The sequence below is a fragment of the Electrona antarctica genome (assembly GCF_951216825.1).
Source record: "Electrona antarctica genome assembly, chromosome: 22".
NCBI classification, from domain to species: Eukaryota; Metazoa; Chordata; class Actinopteri; order Myctophiformes; family Myctophidae; genus Electrona; species Electrona antarctica.
In genome coordinates, this window is record NC_136805.1 from 6,779,282 (window position 1) to 6,802,123 (window position 22,842).

A 22,842-nucleotide genomic window follows, 5' to 3' on the forward strand; every position below is an offset into this window, starting at 1 on the left:
TTTACACCTCAGGTGCGTGTCACGTGTGTGAACCCTCCTTTATATACTCTATGGTGTGAACTTTTTAAATATTGCGGGGGTCCTCCGAGGTGGAAAGCAGTGGTGACGCGAGGTTAGTATGACTATGAGCTAAAATATTTGTTATGCATTCCCCCCTATCTCCACATATTGGTATATTCCAAGAGCCAGGTTCAGCAGGTGCAAAAATTGCAAAATACATTGTTAATTAGCAAATTGCAGTGGTGTGCAAATTGGCACTGTGGGCTGTGGCAGAGTAACCTGACTCTGCCCTCTGGGAGAAGATACAAAGAACCAAAGTGGAAGTACATCAGATTTAAGAAATCGTTTGTACCAGCATCAACTAAGATGTTGAACGAGGCTCTGAAACAGCAGTAACTGTGTGAGGCTAGATTATCCACATCATCTGTGCTGTAATGTATTTTTGTTTGTCATTGATGTTTTATGTGTGGCTGTAGCTGGGGTGAAAGCCCAAGACAAATTTCCCTTGTGGACAATAAAGTTTAATTTGACCTTGACCTTGAGATGTGGGGAACCCAGTGTACTCTCTGCTGCCCCATCTGGCGGAGTCAGGTTAGTGGCAGAGAGAGCGCAGAGACATTTGTTGTGTTTACTTGTTTGTTTGCTTGTACAGTAGGCTAGTAGCAACCCGCCCTACATGCCTTAAATAAAAAAAATACTGCCCCAGCAGCAGCAGAAAAGAGTGACAGTGTATATTAATATTCTTGCACACGCACACACAGGTCATTGCAGCATTGGTCAAACAGGCGAGGGAACACGGAGTCCCAGCAAGCAAAGGAACATCATCACGTCACAGGTAGGAGCACAGGGTACATTTTGGCCGTGTACGACGAATCCAAACACAAACCAAATAAATGCGACAGCATAAAGAAAGATTCCCCGGCCCAACCTAAAGTTGATTTATAATTTAGATTAAAAATTGCTTTTGAAATTGCATTCAATGGCACGCTTTTTGTGTATTCCCATTTCCCTGTGTGGGTGGAACTGAAAACTGATCACAATAGCCATTATTTGGAGTGGACGTTCTGCAGTTGTTTTTACTTGTAGATAAAGAAAAATATTACAAATATTTAATTATTTTAGCTGTAGTATTAAACCCTAGAACTAGAACTCCCTCCTCAGGTGAGAACCGTGATCTGGACCAGGTTGGACTGAACTCATCTCATATAATAATAGGCAAAAACGTACCATCACATGAGTTGGTATCACTTCCCGTCATGCATTTGTGTTTGGCTAGCTTTGCTGCTCTCAGGCGACTCACTCAACAACAACAAAACAACAGCATATTCTTCTCACTTTGGCGTCTTGTACAGATACAGAATACAGATAGTCACGATGGAAAAGCAACACTCGAATTGATTCAACATTTGTGAAATCGTTTCTGGGACGTCCCTGGCCTGTACAGTCGCTGCCCTGCGTGTTTTGGGACCCTAACAACCGAGGTAAAAAGTAGTGTTATTATAGCAGCAGCAGTGTGTGTCAGCTGATGTCGTTGCCATCAGAATTAGAAGAATACACACCTACACTGTGATGATCTGTGGGTCTTTATGTCCATTTCACACGTATGAATTGCCGGCGTACAAATCGTACGACTTTGACTTTTTTGACTTTGACTTTAGCTGGTTTGCTAAAGTTAGCAGAGATGTTGCCCTGGAACATGACTGTCATGAGTGTCATGTGAACCATGGCTAGCAGAAATAAATGAAGATAGTGTAGTTAGTATATAGCTAGTTAGTCAATAGTCACACTGTTTGATTGGTGGAAATTGGAATAACAGTTTGCAAATAGTACAGTAGTACGATTATACAATGATGCAAAGAGGATAACAAATGGTGGTCCTGTCCTAGCCCGTCTCCGGACCCCCCGGGTTGAGCTCCTTTGGACAAAGGAGCTCAACCCGGGGGGTCCGGAGACGGGCTAGTGCTGTCTCCTGTCCTGTCTCCTGTGTAAGACATGCGAATCCCCTGACTCCTTCAAAACCGCTCTCAAAGGGCACCTACGGATGGCTGCAATTTGAAACTGGCCCCCGTAAAATCTGAATCCCCCCCACCGCCACCCCCCCCCCCCTTTTTTCCCCCTCACTGTTTATGTTTCTTTTCCCTTTTTACCTCCATTATGATGAATTCCTGTTCTGTTCTTTGTCTATATAGAAGTGTCTATTTGTACGTCTCTAAATGTTTTGATGAATTGAACATGGTGGACCCTCTTGTAAACAAGTGTAATGCTTAATTGGGTCGTCCACTCACAGTTAACAGCCTTTGTATTGAGTTTGTGCTTGAAATGTACTGTAATTGTGCAAACTGTTAATACATATTTCAATCAATCAATTCATCAAGACATTACAATACATACAATAACTTCATACATGGGGAGTAGCTCTACATGGGGAGGTCATTTTATGTCAAGCTTAGAAGACTTTACTTTATGGCAGTTATGAAGGTGGGTACGGAGTCACACTTTGTGATGGCTGTTGTTGGTTGGGCAATGTCATTCCACATTTTGGTGGCATAGCAGCAGAACGAATCTGGGTTGAAGACTTGAAGTAGCCTAATATTTAGACTCTCGTAGTCGTAGATGTATTTATTGTTTCTGACATTTTCAATCATGTCAGTCAGAATCGATAAATACATCTACAGTACGAGAGTCTAAAATCTAAATCTTAGGTTAGGGTTGAACTAGCCCTGAAACATGTGAACCATGGCTAGGGTTGAACGGGATCAGTGGATCTTGATGTGTGTGTGTGTGTGTGTGTGTGTGTGTGTGTGTGTGTGTGTGTGTGTGTGTGTGTGTGTGTGTGTGTGTGTGTGTGTGTGTGTGTGTGTGTGTGTGTGTGTGTGTGTGTGTGTGTGTGTGTGTGTGTGTGTGTGTGTGTGTGTGTGTGTGTGTGTGTGTGTGAGCAAAGCAAAGTTCTTTGTTTACCCAGGGAAGTGGACTAAGCTCGAGATGCTTGTTTACAGCCACACCCTGCTCATAGAACATTTCATGGTAGGGGTTCAATGCCTTGCTCAAGGGCACTTCAGCGGTGGTAATTTTAACGTGCCGGTCCGGGGATTCGAACTGGCGACCTTCCAGTATCAAGACCGCTCCGCAAACCGTTCGGCTGCCGCTGTGTGTGTGTGTGTGTGTGTGACGTTATTGAAGTCGTTCACTGTAAGTGTCGCATAATGAGCAGGGGTTAGGTGAGTCCTAGGGATGTGGGTGTGAGGTTAAGTAGCAAAGCAAAGCAAAGTTCTTTGTTTACCCAGGGAAGTGGACTAAGCTCGAGATGCTTGTTTACAGCCACACCCTGCTCATAGAACATTTCATGGTAGGGGTTCAATGCCTTGCTCAAGGGCACTTCAGTGGTGGTAATTTTAACGTGCCGGTCCGGGGATTCGAACTGGCGACCTTCCGGTATCAAGACCACTCCGCAAACCGTTCGGCCGTGTGTGTGTGTGTGTGTGTGTGTGTGTGGTTATTGAAGTCGTTCACTGGTATAAGTGTCGCATAATGAGCAGGGGTTAGGTGAGTCCTGTGGGTGTGAGGTTAAGTAGTAACCTGATCAGTTTGTTTTGAGAGGTCTACTCTGAAGTTTTGTTTTAATGCCTTTAGTACCATCAGGTGCTGCATGACTGCATACATGACTGCATGTCATTGGATGAGTGCTCCAGCAGCAGCTAGTGTGCTAAGTGTATTCCTAGTACTAGTGATCTTGTTCTTTGGGTTGACTTTCTAGATTTTATTTGTTGTAAAATCTAATTTAAAGGACAACTTTAGTTTTTTTCAACCAAGGTTCATGTTTTAGGTTGTTATTAGAGAAACTAAAAGATGAGTTATTTTTGAGTGGTGCAAACCACTCCAAAAACCAGCTTTGTCTGTATGTTTGTGTACCTGTGTACGTGTCCGTGCAATGTTTGTGTACGTGTCCGTGCACAGGTGAGCATGGTTACTATGGTTAGTGTGTGACGTCACTGACATAGCTGATCAGACTATATAAGACCTTGCACCACTCAGTTCACACGGGTGTGATTTTTTTTTTCATTTGCTGCTTTCTTTCGTTTTAGGGATTTTAGCTGTTTTTGACAGGGGGCGGGGGCATTCGAGCATGGGGCTAAATATGTATTTTTTTACAACATTTTATAGCGATTTCTTTTTTAATTATTTACTATAGTCCTAATAAACCCCAGGAAATTTCATCTGGCCACAAAACATCACAAGATCTACTGAATGTGTCAAACTGACATTGAGCCTATGACACACAGTGTGGCTTCCCCCCAGTAGGCTACCGTCACATTCAGTAGATCCTGCGATTTATTTGTGGCCAGATGTAATTTCCTGGGGTTTATTAGGACTATAGTAAATAATAAAAAAAAAAAATCTCCATAATATTTTGTAAAAAGATACATATTTAGCACCATGCTCGAATGCCCCCGCCCCCCTGTAAAAAACAGCTAAAATCCCTAAAACGAAAGAAAGCAGTAAATGAAAAAAAAATAACACTGATCTTTTACTTTCTCTAATAACATCCTAAAACATGAACCTTGGTTGAAAAAAACTAAAGTTGTCCTTTAACACTTACAGACTAAAGACCTAAAAATGTAACAAAGTGGACATACATTTTGACATATTTAACCCATTTGTAAGCTCTGAGTTATACTGTGCAACAGTGTTATTATGTAATTGCGTTAGCTGGAACTGAAGCCATGATTTTGTACTTTGATTAGGTGTGTTTTCGACCATTGATGTTCTGTGTTACTTTACAACAGTTGAATGAGCCTTTGATTGATCATGATCTTATCACACAGTCATTGATCATGCTGCTATGACAATGCTGTGATTTACATTCACTGTCACTTTACTGGTTATAAGTAGTTAGTTACCATTAGGGGCAACTTCTTTGGGAGCTTTTAAAACGGTGTGTGGAGTTGCGGATGCTGGATCTCCTCTTTCCTTTCTTAGTTACCAGTTAGGGAACACTCTTTTTTGTCAATGCTTGCTTCGGTCAAGGATAGACTGGTGTCCTCCATGGATCAGATGAAGCTGAATATAGCCAAGTGCTGTCCTGCAAATAATTGGGTTTGGGAAGGAATTAAACCCTTTAAAGGTAGTACGTTCTATTTATTTTACTGTTTAACCCATTTTGACCTGAGATCAGATTCTAAAAATGTCTTCTACATCCTGACAAATGTAGCTATGTTTCTATGTCAGTCGTTCTTCGATTTTTCAAAAAATAGCAGACCTACAAGCTCGTAGCGCGCCAGAACGACTGACATAATGCTAACACCAAAATGGGTTAAAATGCTGTGTCTGTCTTAGTGCTGCCGGAATTGTCCAAAAATTACATTCGGATATTCGTTTTAAAAACCCACGTGGATTCGACCCATTCGGATTTCGATTCCGATTCGGGGCCATTCGGATTTTTTAATAATTATATTTACACCAATACAACCTGAGACATAACATTTAAGATCGCATTGCTGGCGCAACTCTCTCTCTCCGCGCATTAGCGCTGCTGAAAACCGAGTTGGAACACAACGCATTGATTGATTGATTGAAAATGTTATTAACAGTTTGCAGAATTACAGTACATTTCAAGCACAAACTCAATACAAAGGCTGTTAACTGTGAGTGGACGACCCAATTAAGCATTACACTTGTTTACAACAGGGTCCACCATGTTCAAATCATCAAAACATTTAGAGACGTAGACACTTCTATATAGACAAAGAACAGTACAGGAATTCATCATAAAAATGCATGCATTCTCCCTTCTCCCATAAAACTTCACGGCACGGAGGCAGTATTAATTCACAGAACAGAACACGGCATTGCTGCTGCTGCCGGACCGGCGCCGCAGTTCATCCTGTTCATTCCTGAAGGATGAAGTCGCTTCATGATTGAAGATTGATGAGTGATAGATCTGTGTGTTGTTGTCTAAAAATATACTCTCCCGTCCGTCCGACACAACACAACACAACACAACACAGCAAAATAAGTTTCGGTGTAGGCCAGGCCTGTCTCTGATTCTGATCACTAGGTACGCTGTTGATGGAAGATTTCACCCTTCTGAGCAGCGTACACTCACTGCGCAAATAACGTAAAAGGCCCCGACCGCCCTGTGCTCACCGTTATTTGCGCACCGTCCGTACGCAAATAACGTAGTGCGCTCTTTGCCGACTTTGCGCAGGGCGGGCGGGGGCCTTTTGTGAATCGGAACTACGCAGCCTGCGCAGCCTGCGTTTAGGAAGAGTGCGAGGCAGCTGATTTATTCTTCAATGTATGCCGGTGTCGGCGCGTGGCAAATATAACTAATCTACAAGCTCACAACGCTTACCCACGGAACCGTCTCGCGGTATATATTCAGTTATTCATTTATTTTTTTGATTCGAAAATTCGTTCGGGCCTCGTTATAATAGAGCAGAGCAGTTTGTCATTGATGCATGCAGTTGATATGCAGCGACTGTGGCTCAAGAGGTAGAGCAGGTCGTCCAATGATCCATGGGTCGGCGGTTCGAATCCCGGCTCCTCCTGTCTAAGTGTCCTTGGGCAAGACACTGAACCCCAAATTGCTCCCGATGTGCTGGTTGGTACCTTGCATGGCTTCCGCCGCAATCTGTGTATGAATGTGTGTGTGAATGGGTGAATCTATGTAAAGCGCCTTGGATAAAGGCACTATATAAATGCACCATTTACCATTTTTTATTTACCATATGAAAGTATGAAGATTAAGTTATTTCTGTATCATATGTGTGTGACTTTGTGGCTGCTTCCCTGCAGCCAAAAAGAGAGAGAGAGAGAGAACCCTAATCAGTAATCACTGTCACATGAATTGAATACAGAAGTGGCTTTTAACTCTTGTGTGTGTGTGTGTGTGTGTGTGTGTGTGTGTGTGTGTGTGTGTGTGTGTGTGTGTGTGTGTGTGTGTGTGTGTGTGTGTGTGTGTGTGTGTGTGTGTGTGTGTGTGTGTGTGTGTGTGTGTGTGTGTGTGTGTGTGTGTGTGTGTGTGTGTGTGTGTGTGTGTGTGTGTGTGTGTGTGTGTGTGCGCGCGCGTGCGTGCGTGCGTGCGTGCGTGCGTGCGTGCGTGCACGCACGCATGAAACTGAAGTCAGGCAGGTTAGACAGACAGTCATTGTGATGTGATCAGATTGGCAATCTGGCTACAATCACACCCACACCGGTTATACCCATCTATCATCATGTCAGATAACGTTTCAACAGGGAAGTAAGTTATGAATATAATGGGAAGGAAGAGATGTTGACAGTTTACAATGAGCCAGCTGGGTTCAACCAACCCAGCCAACCAAGTTCTCTGGGTTTCTCTTTCGGTTGACAGGCCTTCCTCCAGCCTCCAGTCTTCCTGACATTTCTTTTTGCCTGTAGGTTTAAGTCCTGTCTGGTCGTTTTGGACAGTGGTTTGGTTCCTAATCCTAACTTTCCTCCGATGTGCCCAATGCGGCCCAGCCTCCTTGTGCGCATTCCTAAAGGAATATCTTTTGTTTTTGTGTTTCAGCGTGCCATGTTAGAATAAACCTTCTCTGGAGTGCCATGCTTGCCACACAGACACCAGACCCATCACCAGAGGTCAAAGATGTCACACAGGTAAGGCAACAGCTCCATGTTGTTTAAGATCTTGTAACTTTAGAAGATTAGATCCTTACAATTTTGCATTTGTGGCATTTCATGGCTAACTATTATTCAGAATCTTTTTTTGTTTTTGTATCACTGTCACACAATGAGTAAACAGTTAGTTTAGGTAGCGTTACCTAAACTAAGTTCAGACCTGATTCACCAGTACAGCAGGGTGTGGCTGTAAACAAGCATCTCGAGCTTAAGGTGGCCTTACACTAGCCGATAATCGGGCATTTTTGACGCTCGGGGGGTGCCCGACCGCTCAAAGCTCAATCGGGATCGGCCCGATCAACATCAAGAATGTTTGATATTTGCTCTGCCCCGCTCCGATTATCCTGTAGTGTGTGGTGCTATCAGATTTCAGATTGAAAAAAATCGGCTAGTGTAAGGCCACCTTTAGTCCACTTCCCTGGATAACAAAGAACAATAAAATAACAAAGAATAAGATAACAAAGAATCAACATTACACTCTTCAGTGGTACTTCTAATTACTTAAAATTGCAAAGCCTTTCAGGACTCAGGAGTAGTGACCAAACCTAATCTAGAACAGTGATTAGCAAGGTTTTTAATTTAAAGGACCCCTGCTTTGCTTTCCCTGCCTAACACTAATCACATCTGCCTTGTTTTTTCTTTGCAATTTTTTTAGCCTTTTAACTATTTTCTCTAAAGCACCTGATGTTTTAATTATTATCTTTGACTAGACAAATGGTGTTTATAGATTTTAGTTGATAGCATTATAAAGTACCTGGTAGTGATGTACTCACTGGTCTGTACTCTGATGCTTGTCTTGATTCTTTCAAAGGCCCTGGCTAGAGGGCCTTAATCAAGTCTAATATTACCAGACAAACAAAGCTAAAGAGTGAATCAAAGACAAACGTTCAGCCTTGTCCTCACATCAAAGCAATGTGGGGTTAAATGCAGTGGGGTTTAAATTGAATGCCAGATATACGAATTTCATGGGAAACTGTGACTGGCTGTTGTTATTCATAATTATTGCCAATTATTGTTGGTTTTGAGGGGATTTTAGTCAGAGTACATGGTAAAATCCATGTTTTCTGGATTTTATTGTGTAGCCTGGGCACCATTTCATTTAGGGTATATGATCCTGTCGGGAGCGGATGATATCGTTACGTCATGTTGTAGTATTGTTTTGTAGTCGACAGGCAGGAACAACAGGCGGCAACTTCCGTTTCCCTCAAACCGATTTTTCTCAATAAAAGCTCTCGTAGCCTGTAGCTTTTATTGAGAAAAATCGGTTTCGATATCATCCGCTCCCGACAGGATCATACGGACTTTTGAAACAGAGACCAGGCTTTCCTCTGAGGTGGTGGAAAGCCTGGTGAGGCGAGGTTAGTAGCCTAGTAATGCATTTGTAGAACGGCTCTGCTGACACCAGCACAGCTGCTACAGTACCCAATGTACAGAACACAGACAATGGCATTCTCAGTCTGATATATGTTGATGAATAATCTGTCTAGGAGGCCTATAGTGTATTGCATAATGTAGGCCTGTTGATGTTCTACAGGCCAGCTGACTAGTCTGTGCCTGTCAGCTGACTGGAGGTGACTCAATAGGTAATCGTTTGAAAGTCACATGGTCAATGAGCCATCTGTCCTCTTCTCTTAATGGAACAATGACAAATGTTTTCCTCAAGTTTTATCTTTCTATTGTTCCTAGTTCCCTCATTCAAAATAACATCCATTCTATATTTGAATGCTTGTATTTGTTTGTTTTGTGCTCTCTCTGTAACATGAAAAGCAGTCCCTTTATGTTAAGGCTTTAATTATCAATATTGATTTTAAATGAAGTTTATAGGTTTAAGATCCTCACCTTAAAGGAAACGAGGCTAACATGTTTGACGATTTGATTGGCTGATCACCCCATAGCGATGATTTGATTGGCTGAGCAAAGTACATATTGAGGATAAAAAGTGAGGGCAGAAAAGTGAAGACGGCAAAAGTGATTGGCCGGTGATTTGTGATGATTTGATTGGCTGAGCACGGAATGTGATGTATAATGATATGACCGCCCCTCACTTCACACAAGTGTGATTTTTAATGAATGAATTGCTAATTTCCACAATAATCATCTTGTTTCAGCTTCTCAAGGAGAAGCTGGTGCTGTCTCTGAAGGCCCTGCAGAAGCGCTATGTGACGTCGGATGCGGTGGTGACCAGCGAGGATGGGGATGCCAACCTGCTCTGCTCTACCCTGGAGGCCATCTTCATCCACGGCATCAAGAGCAAGCACATCCGCGCCGTGGCCGCTGGCCGTAAGAAGAAGGGGGCGAGGGGATCCGTCCCCCAGCCTGTCTTCTGGATTCTGCTCAAAAGTGTCACCCACCGGTGAGTGGAGAGCTCAACAAGGATCACACACCACAACATGATGTTGTTAAGCGCACAACCCCTCTAGATTTGTCAGTTAACCCATTCTGACCTGAGATCAGATTCTAAAAATGTCTTCTACATCCTGACAGTTTTCTGAAAAAGCTATGTTTCTATGTCAGTGGTTCTTCGATTTTTCAAAAATAGCAGACCTACAACCTCGTAGCGCGCCACTCGGTGGCGCGCTATGAGCTTGTAGATCTGCTATTTTTCAATAGCTAAAGCATAACATAATGCTAACACCAAAAGGGGTTCCCGCCCAGAATCGGTTAAAACTGTACTTTTTCCATCTACAGTACACCAAATCTCTTTGCCAAAAATAGCGGATCTACAAACTCACAACTCTAAATCTGAGCTATTTAGATCGCTGCTTACTCTCTGCTGTGTACTGCTTAACAGTACCTGGTTTACTCTCATAAAGATATTGCTTGCCATCAGAGCAAGCTTTGTATTCATCAGTTTTCATTCAGGTGAAATGCATGGCTCATTCAAGAAAAGTTAAACATAATCATCAACATCATTCTGAATAAAAAACAAAAAAAACAAAACAAAACAGTGCCTATAATGACGTTCCCAAAATATGTTCATTTTGGTTAAGAAAGAGAAGGAAGAAGTCTACACACCGTTTTGAAAGCTCCCAAAATAATTTATTACCAAACAGCGGTCAAAACAAACATAGTCCTTCCTCAGGTATACTGACATTTTGGTTAAAACCCTTTACATTGTGTGTGTGTGTGTGTGTGTGTGTGTGTGTGTGTGTGTGTGTGTGTGTGTGTGTGTGTGTGTGTGTGTGTGTGTGTGTGTGTGTGTGTGTGTGTGTGTGTGTGTGTGTGTGTGTGTGTGTGTGTGTGTGTGTGTGTGTGTGTGTGTGTGTGTGTGTGTGTGTGTGTGTGTGTGTGTGTGTGTGTGTGTGTGTGTGTGTGTGTGTGTGTGTGTGTGTGTGTGTGTGTGTGTGTGTGTGTGTGTGTGTGTGTGTGTGTGTGTGTGAGTGAGTGAGTGAGTGAGTGAGTGAGTGAGTGAGTGAGTGAGTGAGTGAGTGAGTGAGTGAGTGAGTGAGTGAGTGAGTGAGTGAGTGAGTGAGTGAGTGAGTGAGTGAGTGAGTGAGTGAGTGAGTGAGTGAGTGAGTGAGTGAGTGAGTGAGTGAGTATGCGATGCGATGCTAGTATGCTACCCAAAAATAAGTTAATTCTTATTAACACTGTTCCTGTTACCTGTCCAGGGATGTGATCGCGGAACTGGAGAAGCTGAGCTTCGTGAGCACAGACGTGGGCCGGTGCCGGGCGTGGCTGCGGCTGGCGCTCAACCACGGCCTGCTGGAGTGTTACCTGGTCTCCCTGTTCAGGGAGGGCTCCGCGCTGCAGGCCCACTACCAGCCCGCCGCGCTGCTCCTGAACGCAGAGGAGCGCGAGGTGCTGATCAGCTACCTGCAGGGCCTGGCCTCGCTCACCTTCAACCTCTCCTACAAGTCGGCCGTCCTCAACGAGTGGACCACCACCCCGCTGGTTCTAGCCGGGCTCTGCCCCGCCGCCCAGGCGGACGGGCCTGAGCCACCCACTGCTGTCAACGGCGCGGCCTCCCAGCCGAAGGAGTCGTCGTGGGACACGGCGTCTCAGTCTTCGGGGTCTTCGGACACGGTGGAGGTGCACAGGGGGGGCCCGGGGGCGGTGCCGCTGGGAAAGGGAGCGGGGGCGTTACCGGCGAGCAGGACCGCCATGAACTCGTCCAATTTGAGCCTGGACACAACGGGCTCCTCTCAGCTGTCGTCCAGCCTGAGCTCTGACAGCTTCCTGCAGGGCCATGACCCCCGCAGTGACCTGGATCTGTCCCCCAATGGTGACGGCAGCACTAAGAGGCCACCCAAAGAGTACGTTTCTGTTTGTGGGTTTGCATGTAAATGCATATGTAAATATTATAAGATGAATGATATGAAAAGCTATTAAGTTCTGGTAACCAGTGGACATTTGCCCAAATTCAGAGTAAATGAAACAGACATCACTGTACTAGGCTTATTTAATAACAACATTAGTGAATATTTACCATTGTCTGTTAGCCTCATAAAGTCTTGAATATTTTCAGTAAAGTCAACAATGTTTGATTTCTAGCTACTTTTAGATGCATGTGTAATGCATGCACCTTCATTTACAATCTAATGTTGTCCTCCTGCCTTGCACTGGTTGAAACTTGTCGTGTCTCTGCAGTGTACTGTCGGACGTCCGTAGCTGCGGACACTCCAGCCAGGACTCCATGCGTGAGGAAGACTCCTTTGTCTCCAGTGTGGGTCCCGACCACATATCCGATGCCACGGCTTACAGCGGCTCCGACAGCGAGATCCACGGCCCGCCCACGCCCTTCCCCGAACTTGCAGACCGGACAACAAGTTCCTCACCGCCACGCTCAGAACCGGCATCATGTTCTGAACCGGCACCCGAATTAGTCCTCGTTTCTTCTGAATCGCGGCTTGGTGCCTCCTCTGAGTCACGCTCAGACACAAAAGTGGCCGCCAGCAAGCCTGTGGAGGAGGAACACGCAATCGGTTATCGGAAGGAGACTGAGATTTTCCAGAAGGACACTGAAGTAGAGGTGAAGAAGAAGTGCAGCTCTGAGCCTTCAGCAAACAGCCTCAGAAGTAGAGGTGATGAAGTAGAGGTGATGAAGAACCCTGCAGAGTGCAGCTCTGAGCCTTCAGCAAACAGCCTCAGAACTGTTTGCCCTGATCCTGCCTTCTCTCACCCTGCCAGTATCCTCGGCAGACAAATGTCAGTGGAATCGCTCTCGGTAAGTGTCGGAAAGTGACATGCACACACACACACATATATATATATAGTATATATTTTTTAAACTTGCCAAACAGCCGTTGTGGGCTTGTAAATCAGCTATTTGTCGGTGCAAGACACTGGCGCTAGTGCTGCACAATTAATTGAAAAAAGATCGAGATCAATTCAGACAATGCAATCTTATTTATAAATGTGAGCAAAAATCATACAGCACTAGTTGGTGCTCCAACTCCTTTTAGTTACTATTATGTTTTTGCTACAAGAGAGTGACCCATTTTGACCTGAGATCAGATTCTAAAAATGTCTTCTACATCCTGACAGTTTTCTGAAAAAGCTATGTTCCTATGTCAGTCGTTCTTCGATTTTTCAAAAATAGCAGACCTACAAGCTCGTAGCGCGCCACTCGGTGGCGCGCTACGAGCTTGTAGATCTGCTATTTTTCAATAGCTAAAGCATAACATAATGCTAACACCAAAAGGGGTTCCCGTTCAGAATGGGTTAAAGTCACAGTAGTTGGCTCCAGGTGCCACATTTTGAATGTTCAGCAACTACAGACAATAAAACACACAGGTAGGATGCGTAAATTACGTGAGACTTCGGTCCTCTATTGATGCCATGAGGAAATTCATGTATTCTTACTATAAGTTAGTAAATTACACATGACTCTGTAGAGCAGAGAGAATGACTTTGTTGTACTGTATCATCTGCAGTATACCCACTCCTGGATCTCGGACGACGACATCTACAAGCCCCACCTTGAGGAAGTGCCGGACCTAGAGGAGTCCCACCCAGCCAGTGTTAATGGGCTGATCTCCCCCTGCTCTGAGCCCGAGGGTCCTCAGCCACCCCCAAGCGTGATTCATCGCAGACAAATAGGTATGTGGTCAAAACACACTGGTCAATGGCTAGGTGGAGTTGATCCCATTAGGACCACACTGGTCAATGGCTAGGTGGAGTTGATCCCATTAGGACCACACTGGTCAATGGCTAGGTGGAGTTGATCCCATTAGGACCACACTGGTCAATGGCTAGGTGGAGTTGATCCCATTGTTGATGTCCACAATATGCGTCGAAAGACCAAAACGTTGCATATTGTGGACAGCATATCTTGAACCAGCAAGTGGCAGTGTGCGGGTCTCCCTCCTTCTCGAAAACCAATATCAAAAACTAATATAAAATGAAACTAACTAAAATAACTATGAAATAAAAAACTTTATTTTATTTGAAACTAAAATAAAAATGTTCCATCTTTCTTCGGACTCTAAGGAACATCGGAATTGACGATGTTTGAAGAGATCCTTTTCCTAATAGTCTGGATGCAAAGATGTGTCAATTTCCTCAGTTTCCAGTCAAGAAGTCATATATTTCTTAACTGTGTGGGGAAATCTGTGTTTACATGTTTTTGGAAACTTCACGTATTTCCTCACATCCTGTGTATAATAAGGAACATTATAGTCAGCAATATATAGTCCAAGAAAATGTGCAGTTTCCTAAGTTACTGTATGTCCTAAGAAGACAAGACATTTGCGAGGACTAATTTAATTTTTTTACAAATTCAAGTTGAAAGTGCCAAGTTCTACTGTTAGTCAGTGCCTTTCATCATTAATGTTGAACCTTACAGTAGAGGTCTTCCGGTAAGATCCGAAAATACCCAGGGTCCGAACCAAACCGGAGCCGGTTATGGTTCCAATCACGAGAAGGGACTCCTGGGTATGTTCAGAGTGGCTGTATGTCTCGGACCTCGGGTAATGACTAAAACCTGAGTGCACCCAGCGATTGGCCACAGCAGTCAATCCCCCCCCCCCCACGTGACTTGTATGGAAGGAAGTACTAATAGAGGCGCGCACTACAGAGACAACAAGAAAGAAAGCACGATTCGGCATTCGGTCATTTCGGGTCCTTGGGTTTTGTACGGGTAACACGGTCCTCATATTTATTATAATAGGCGGTTCCGTTCGGCTCCGGTTCCGACACCTTTTCGGTTCGGAGCTAGAATTCTAATAATAGCAGTGGGTCCATTCTGTTGGACCCGTGAAGACCTCTACCATACAGTAACATATCCTTTACCTTTCCAACCCTACTCCCTTTGCATGTTTTCTTCGTCCCTGGCCTTGTGACTGTAAGATCAGATGTACTGCTGAAACCGGTTTTGTGCTTTTGTCACACCGAAAATAAAAGCAAACCAATAGTCAAATTGTTATTGTATTGTGCTAACTTTGTCTTGTCCTTGTTTCATCTTCCCCATCTACTACCTGTCAGGGCTGTCCAACCCGTTCCGCGGCCTGCTGAAGCTTGGGCACCTGGAATACCGCGGCGTGTTGGGTAGGTGGCGAGACTACTATTGTGAGCTGTCACCCTTTGAGTTCCGCCTTTACCTCGATGCTGAGGAGCGCACCGGCTGCGAGAACTCCTCACTGCTGCGCTGTGAGGACGCCCGTGTCACCTCAGCCGATGGGCGCTTCGAGCTGGCCTTCTCGGGTAAGCGCCTCTACCTCCGGGCAGCCAATCATGGTGAGGCAGAGGACTGGGTGGACCGCATTGTGGAGGCGGTCAACAAATGTCGCCCGACATCCCTCGTGGATGAGCAGTGGGAAGTGCTGCAGCCCCTCCCCATGAACGGTCTGAATGAACCCTCGCCATCGTCTACTTCCTCCACCCCTTCCAGCCCTGAACGAGGCTCATCGTCCGCGGACGTGGAGGGCGGTGGAGGGTGTACGGCGCCTCCACCTCTTCCACCACATGTCCTAGACTGGACACGGTCTGCTGACTCAGAGCCAGACGCCATCAAAGAAGCCGTGTTATACTTCTCGCCAGACGCTGATGGCCGGCCATGGGTGCGGCTTGTCTTCTCCCTCTCCTTAGAGGCCTTGAAGGGCTTCTGGGTCCAGGAAGGGCGGAAGTCTCTGCGGATAGGCCACCCCATCGAAGTGATTCGCGATGTTGTTCCGGCCGTCTCGCTGGGAGGAGAGGCCTTCTTTAAACTTTTGACCTGCAAGGAGACACTGAGGCTGAGAGCCGAGAGCCCCGAGGAGGCGCGCGCCTGGAGGGCTCTGATCCGAGGAGCTCTGGACTCCTACCTGGACAGCGGGGAGGATGGGTTATCGGAGGAGCCAGCAGTAGGGGGTCAGGGCGTCACAGGAAACGCCCACAGACTGGTGCAACACAGACTGAAAGGAGATGGAGTGCTGTTGGCTCATCTATACACCGTGCCGTCAGTGAAGGGGCTGGACAAGCAGAACTTCAAGTGTGCAGGTGATTTTGGGGTTTTCAGCTTGGTCGAACTCCTGTCTAAACTTGTTGTTGAAGGCAGTTGTACGGCTCCAGAATCGGTTTTAATTGTCACATCACAGCAGTGGGTGAAATATAATTTTCTAGCAGGTCTGCTATTTTTGAAAAATCGAAGAACGACTGACATAGAAACTTAGCTTTTTCAGAAAACTTTCTGATCTCAGGTCAAAATGGGTTAAGTAGTTAAATTGGCGAGTAATTAAATTCTGGCCTGCCATAATGACTTTGTAAATGTACATGCAGACCCCTGGTTTTAAATCGTTGCTGGATGTGTTGTTTCAGTAGGAGAGATTTGGGGGGTTGCTGTTCTATATAAATAGACAATAGAGAAGTAAAGAGCCTCTGCTAAGATGGGCCTGTAGTTTCAGGAAGTTACAGGAAGTAGGCTAGTTATGCATGAAATCATGTAAAGCTTATTGCTTACCATGCCTTTGTCCAATCTTACAGAGAAAATAGTAGCTGGCTTTCTTTCAGGGGATTTGATGTAAATTAACCCATTTTGACCTGAGATCAGATTCTAAAAATGTCTTCTACATCCTGACAGTTTTCTGAAAAAGCTATGTTTCTATGTCAGTCGTTCTTTGATTTTTCAAAAATAGCTAAAGCATAACATAATGCTAACACCAAAAGGGGTTCCCGCCCAAAATAGGTTAACACTACAAAATCTGCAAATTAAATGCATGTGAGAGAAAAGGGTTAAAAATAATTGGCTATTCTAAATGTAATAAAATAAAATAAACGAGTGAGCTGCTACTTTGGGGTTTCACAGTTTGTAAAGCAATTAATGTAATTCTGGGCAGCAAAAAAGGCAGTTAAGTTCAAGCAGTTAATTCTTGAGAAATTAAAGAAACGTTGTATTCTTGTATTTTAAGAAAAATCACACACGTGTGAACTGAGTGGTGCAACTCCCCTCTCCCCCTGCCTCTCTCTCTCTCTCTCTCTCTGTAATTAGCAGGCAACAGTGCAACACTATCTCTCTCTCTCTGTTTCTGGCACAACAGTGCCACTTTTGCACCTACTGGTACTCTAAACATCGGGACATAGTCCCATAGGGACATTGCTGTTCCTTGGAGTGGTTGCACCACTCAAAAAAAGAAAGAGAGGATCCACCAGGTAGTGACACTTTCTGAGCTAAATAATTCCAAGGTTGTGGTAAAGTCATACCACAACCTTGACGTGAAACTAGGAATATTTGTTTTGCTATATTTATATCCGTTGCGTCTGTCCCTCATGCAGGTTGCCCTCGACAGATCGGCCTCTCCCTGGGAAGAGTGCAGCTGTGTGAGTTCTCGGGCCAGTACTACTGTGACTCCTGCCACCTTGGAGACACCACCATCATCCCAGCCCGCATGGTGCACAATTGGGACCTCACAGCTCGAGAGGTGGGTCCAGCATTGCAGATGTGCTGTACTATACAGGGCCAAAGGCCATAAAACGGAACCTTGAATTCTATAAATACCTCTGGAAACAATGTAGACTACTACACTGCAATAGAAGTTTGATTTGTGCAACATCTCGCATAATGACCTCCCCAAGCATTTCAAAGCAAACGATGCATATCATTATGGATATGTTTATGTTGTTTATATGTACATTCATTTTATTCCCGTATTACCAGTAAGATGCAGGTCTGGGAATGCCCATATATGGACCTTTTTTTTCTTTTTGAGGGGCACTAGCCCCTCCTATATACATCTTTTGTCCACACGCGTCTCAATGAAAAGAGAAATTCGGTCAAATGTCCGCCAAATATGACGTCAATTTGTGGCAAGACAAACATTAAATGCCATTGACAATGAAGGGAAAATGTACGTCATATGTAGACGAGCAAATCGGCTAACCAATCACACAAATTCAGTTGTTCATGAGATGATGAATGTTTAATGAAAAGAGCGCCCCTCACTTCACACACATGTGATTTTATTTGATTGACGTTTTCGGGCCGTGTAGGCCCTGTAGGGCGTAAAATGTGTGCTAATAAGTAAGGCCAGACGTCTTTTTTTTTCTCATTTTTTTATTACCAATGCTCCAGCAAAGTCTGAAGAAGCCGAACAGAAAAAAAAGTACTCTTGATAAGTTTGACTTAGTCTCTCATGCACCGTGTTCGTGACTCATCAGGTTTCCCGGAAGGCACTGAGGTTGCTGGATGAGATCGAGCAGGAGCCCCTGTTGAACCTGGAGCAGCTGAACCCAGAGCTGATGGAGCACGCCGAACCCATGGGCCAGGCACACCGCCTCCGTCAGAGCCTACGCCTGCTGGGAGACTACCTGCTCACTTGCCGCAGTGGTGCCTGTAAGAAGGTCCAAGCCAGGTATGGAGGTCGTGGTGTATGAAACTGTCGAGTGTCGATGTCATATTAGTTCACTTCAGCCCTACTCGTAGTTTTAGCACCGTGGGCAGGTGCCAAGTCCTGCTGGAAAAGTAAATCGGCATCTCCATAAAACTGGTCAACATATGGAAGCACAACGTTTTCTAGAATATCCTGATAGATGGCTGTGTTGACTCTGGACTTGATAAAACACAGTGGACCAACACCAGAAGATGACATGACACCCAAAATCATCATGCATGCATGGTCACAGACCCATTCTTGGGGGTAGAGAGTAAACATTTGCAATTATTTCATAATATAAAAAAGTATAAAAACATTTTTCAGAACTTAAAAAAGCCAAGCATTATTCAAAAGAATTTCTGTTAAATGCCTGAAAAAACTGGTGTGGAGGTCAGTGACAGGGTCGGTGTGGGAGTGTTGCGGTGGCCCCCAGATGGTTATAGGGGAAGTTGGTGTAGACTAGAGCTAGGGGTGGGGGAGGGGGTTGGCTGGCAGTCCAGGGAGTCCTGGGTTGTTCTCCAGATTTTGGGAATGAGCTGGACCATCAGGTGTATGGGGGAAGATGGCGAGGACACCTACAATATGCATGATTTTTTTTTAGGGCCAAAAGTAACAATTTACGGGTTACGATTTTTGGTAATCTGATCTAGACAATGGACACAAACAGATGGGGACAATGGCTATAACTTGTATGCATAACTGGGTGGGGCATGCATTCTCAACTTGCATCAATACAAACCGATAGGGACAATGGATATAATGGGTATGCAATACAGGGTGGGGCATGCATTCTCAACGTGCATCAATACCAACTTTCATCATTCCCTTCTTGTGTGGTTCCTGAGTTTCGGGCACCAATCTAGTAGCAGGAATTTACAAGCTCATAATGTGAGATTGTAAATCTGCTATATATATATATATTATTTTTTTTACATTTTCACAAAATTGTACCAAAGTGTTTCACTGGTCAGACAAAACAGGGGTAATAAAACAACACACAGACATAGTAGTACCCAGACAGTAGAAAAACATTGCAGGCTTACTGTGGTTAACGAATATGCCGCTTTGTGTTGTCAGGTTGTTGTCAGGTTGTTGCATGTTTTTGTATATTTAACAAGCATTGTTTTGTTATTGGGTTCTCCTCAGATTGCAGCAGCGGACATACCTGTTGGAGTCGAGCCATCTTTACAGTGTGATAGACCTGCGACAGGTATCCAAATGCTATATACTGCCTCCTCTTCCTCTATGACTGTTAAGATATATTCAGCTCACTATTCAGTTTGAGTGTCCTCCTGAGTGTTAATCTTTCTGAGAGCATACAAAGGGACATGGCAATTAATCAATATTAATATACTCATTTTTGTAATATTCAATAATCATTCTGATTTGGAAATTTGTTATGGCTTGCTCAGAGATAAGTAGAAGAATATAGAAGTGATACTTACATGGGGTAAACAATACTTCCAAACACTACTTTGTTGCTTTATACATGAAGGATGTGATTGCGTTATGGTGATCGCCTTCACTCTCTCCTTCAACAGATCTCGCGATAATATCACTAAGAAACACTCCATAATTTATCACTTGAGTCGTTATAGTCAAGCTTGCTACATTGAAATATGTGCAGTGGCGTGCACAGACATTTAGAGGGGCAGGTGCTCAAGTTAAAAAAAGGGCACCTTGTGCAGCGCGTGGAACCGGCCGGTTGCCTTAATCTATTTTGGGCGGGAACCCCTTTTGGTGTTAGCATTATGTTATGCTTTAGCTATTGAAAAATAGCAGATCTACAAGCTCATAGCTTGTAGATCAAAAGGGCAGGGGGTGCTCTAGCACCCCCTAGTGTCTATCTGTGCACGCCACTGAATATGTGTATATCATTGTGTGCGTGCGTGTTTTGCAGATAGCGGCGGGTCAGTACGTGGCATACCTGAGCACCCTGGTGCAGTTCGCCTCCAGCCATGTGCACCAATGTGAACTCTGCAGCCAGCGTGGCTTCTACTGCCAGATCTGCAACTCCAACGACGTCATCTTCCCCTTCCAGGTCGACAGCACCACCCGGTAGGCAGCAGCCACACGCACACAATTCAAATCAATTCACATAACACACTCTTACACACTGTAGGACTTATCGATGGTATATCAGTCAGGCACAACATCAGTGAAAATACAGAAATCTATGGTGAGGAATTAATTGACATTATGTCTAAATTATGTAGATAAAGGCGTACAAATAATTGGCTACACTTACGCAAATATCTGTTTTGTTGTATTGAAAATGTCATTGAACATAGACATATTTCAGAGGTGAATCGCGTTGGTTTGTCTCGGGTGAGCGTTCTTGCTTAAATTTCCTCAGTCCTCATCTTCATGCATGTTTTCTTTCTGTCTTCCAGGTGTAAAGACTGTAAGGCTGTGTTTCACTTGGCCTGCCATGCACAGTCGCCCTCTTGCCCACGCTGCCAGCGGCGTAAGAAATACCTTGAATGATCTGCAAGGCTGAGACGAGCCAGACTGCAGACCGCTGTAGCAACCCTGCCATCATACAGGGCCCCCTTCCTATCTGTAATCCTGGAAGATTATTGATGGGCGGAAACCGACAAATGGAACACAAAATGTAGCTTTTTTTTGGTCAACTAACCTCAAGTGCAATTATGTAGTGGCGCTCGTCTGTTCTGTCTGACCCAAAACAATCCATTGAAGTGGATGTGTGTGCCAGAGTGATTCAGCAAGTCCCCATCACTGACATTATGGGTGTTACTGACGGTGCATTCTGAGAATCCCATCGTCAAATATTCGGGAAAACAGCGTCCCCTGTTGTTCCTCGAAATTTGACAACAGTCTGTCTTGAGAGACTACTGACGGTGTACATCTGTACATCCAACTTTTCACTATTGGAGGTTTAATTCAGACAGTCATAGCCATCAAATAAAGGTTTGGGTCCCAATGAAGGGTTCTGCCAGTATGCTCACTTTGTGTTTTTTTAATTTAATTTTGTATTGTTGGTCCAGAACCTTTTTTTTTCTCTATTCTGTCATGTTTACAAGAGATGCTTGACACTATACTTATCATGGGGATTCATAGAAGTCACATGCCTACAAGCGGTATTGACAAAGTGGGGATGGATAAATAATTTTAATAAATAAATAAAAAAACAACACTTGAAATGTTCTAATTAACTTAAGATCTTGATTATAATGTGCCTTCCTTTTTATTTAAACCGTACACATTTTTCTAATATAGTGCCAAAAAAAGCTTTGCAAAAAGGATTTTAGTTTTAGACATTGCCTTGTTGTAGATTTTATAAATGACATCCCAGTTTAGAAGAAGCAGTGTGGGAAAAATATATATTGTGTGAATGTGTAAATCAAATTATTAAGAGAAGATTATGTTGGAGTTTTTTTTATTTTCTTAATGATCAAACTGTCTGGGGTTTTATGAACACACACCATGACATTTGTATGTTCACTGAAAATGCTGACATTTGTTAGCAGCAAATATTTAGATTTAGTCTGTGTTGCTATGCTGCTAGCCATAGTGAAAAGATTGGTGAAATGGCAGAAATGCATAAATCATGATTGTACAGTAGTGATTCTATTTGTTTTTTAATATTTGTACAAGTCTTTACTCTTTATACAGTACTTCTTGACTGGGTTTCTCAATGTTTTTGAACATTAATTTGACATTCTCATATTTTGCACATTTGCACTGAAAGGCGTGACTGTTATGTTAAAGGGATATTTCAACTAAAGATTTAGTTGCAATGTCCTTGACTATGTGAAGTTTGCTTAATCTCAGATTGGGGCTAATGTTACACTTACACAAACAGTTTTTATAGTGGCCAAACTATCCCTCTGAAAAATAAATGTATTGTTGACAAAATGTTGGTTTAATTTGATTTCAGTAACATTGGGAAATTTCACCTGCACATTGCATAAAAACAAACTTCCTGTTATTCGATCCCTTTTCATCTGAAATGTCTTGACAGCAAACTGCAGTGATATTTTTTTTTTGTGTCTAAACATGCATCTCTGTACACTACAGTCATTGCTGAGGAGTATTATGGGACATTTTGAACACTTTACAGTACACCACCTATTACCAAATGCTGAAACATTGCTGTATTGATTGTTTCTTGTTATAAACATGTCTCATTTAGCCTATACTTTAATTAAAAAGATAAAACAATTTATGTCAACATTTGTATAGACTTGAAGACATTGTACTGACATCATGGGCTATATGAATAGCCTATTCACTTTGGCATATTTTATCAGCCCATTCTATGCTTTTTGAGATGTACATAATACAGTTCCTTCACATAGCCTATTGTCTGCAAACATTGGGTAATGCTAGTATACAGAAAGTTGGTTTAGTATAGGCTACTGTACATGGCTGAAGGGCACCACCATGTGTCGAA

At 43.8% G+C, this 22,842-nt stretch overlaps 1 protein-coding gene across 2 annotated transcripts; it reads left to right on the top strand.

Moving 5' to 3' along the window:
- Window positions 1-1,272: 1,272 nt before the first annotated feature.
- plekhm1 (pleckstrin homology domain containing, family M (with RUN domain) member 1) lies at window positions 1,273-22,747 on the top strand. 2 transcript variants are annotated; one of them, XM_079491957.1, is made up of 13 exons: window positions 1,273-1,481; window positions 7,529-7,617; window positions 9,747-9,991; window positions 11,250-11,894; window positions 12,229-12,610; window positions 12,677-12,805; window positions 13,515-13,680; window positions 15,064-16,056; window positions 17,329-17,474; window positions 18,211-18,404; window positions 19,572-19,635; window positions 20,326-20,483; window positions 20,819-22,747. In XM_079491957.1, exons 2-13 carry the CDS (start codon window positions 7,564-7,566, stop codon window positions 20,910-20,912), a joined length of 3,270 nt encoding a protein of 1,089 aa, XP_079348083.1. In that variant the 5' UTR covers window positions 1,273-1,481; window positions 7,529-7,563; the 3' UTR covers window positions 20,913-22,747. The 2 variants fall into 2 exon arrangements, with proteins under 2 accessions (XP_079348083.1, XP_079348082.1); XM_079491956.1 differs by having other exon boundaries at window positions 12,229-12,805.
- The last annotated feature ends 95 nt before the right edge of the window (window positions 22,748-22,842 follow it).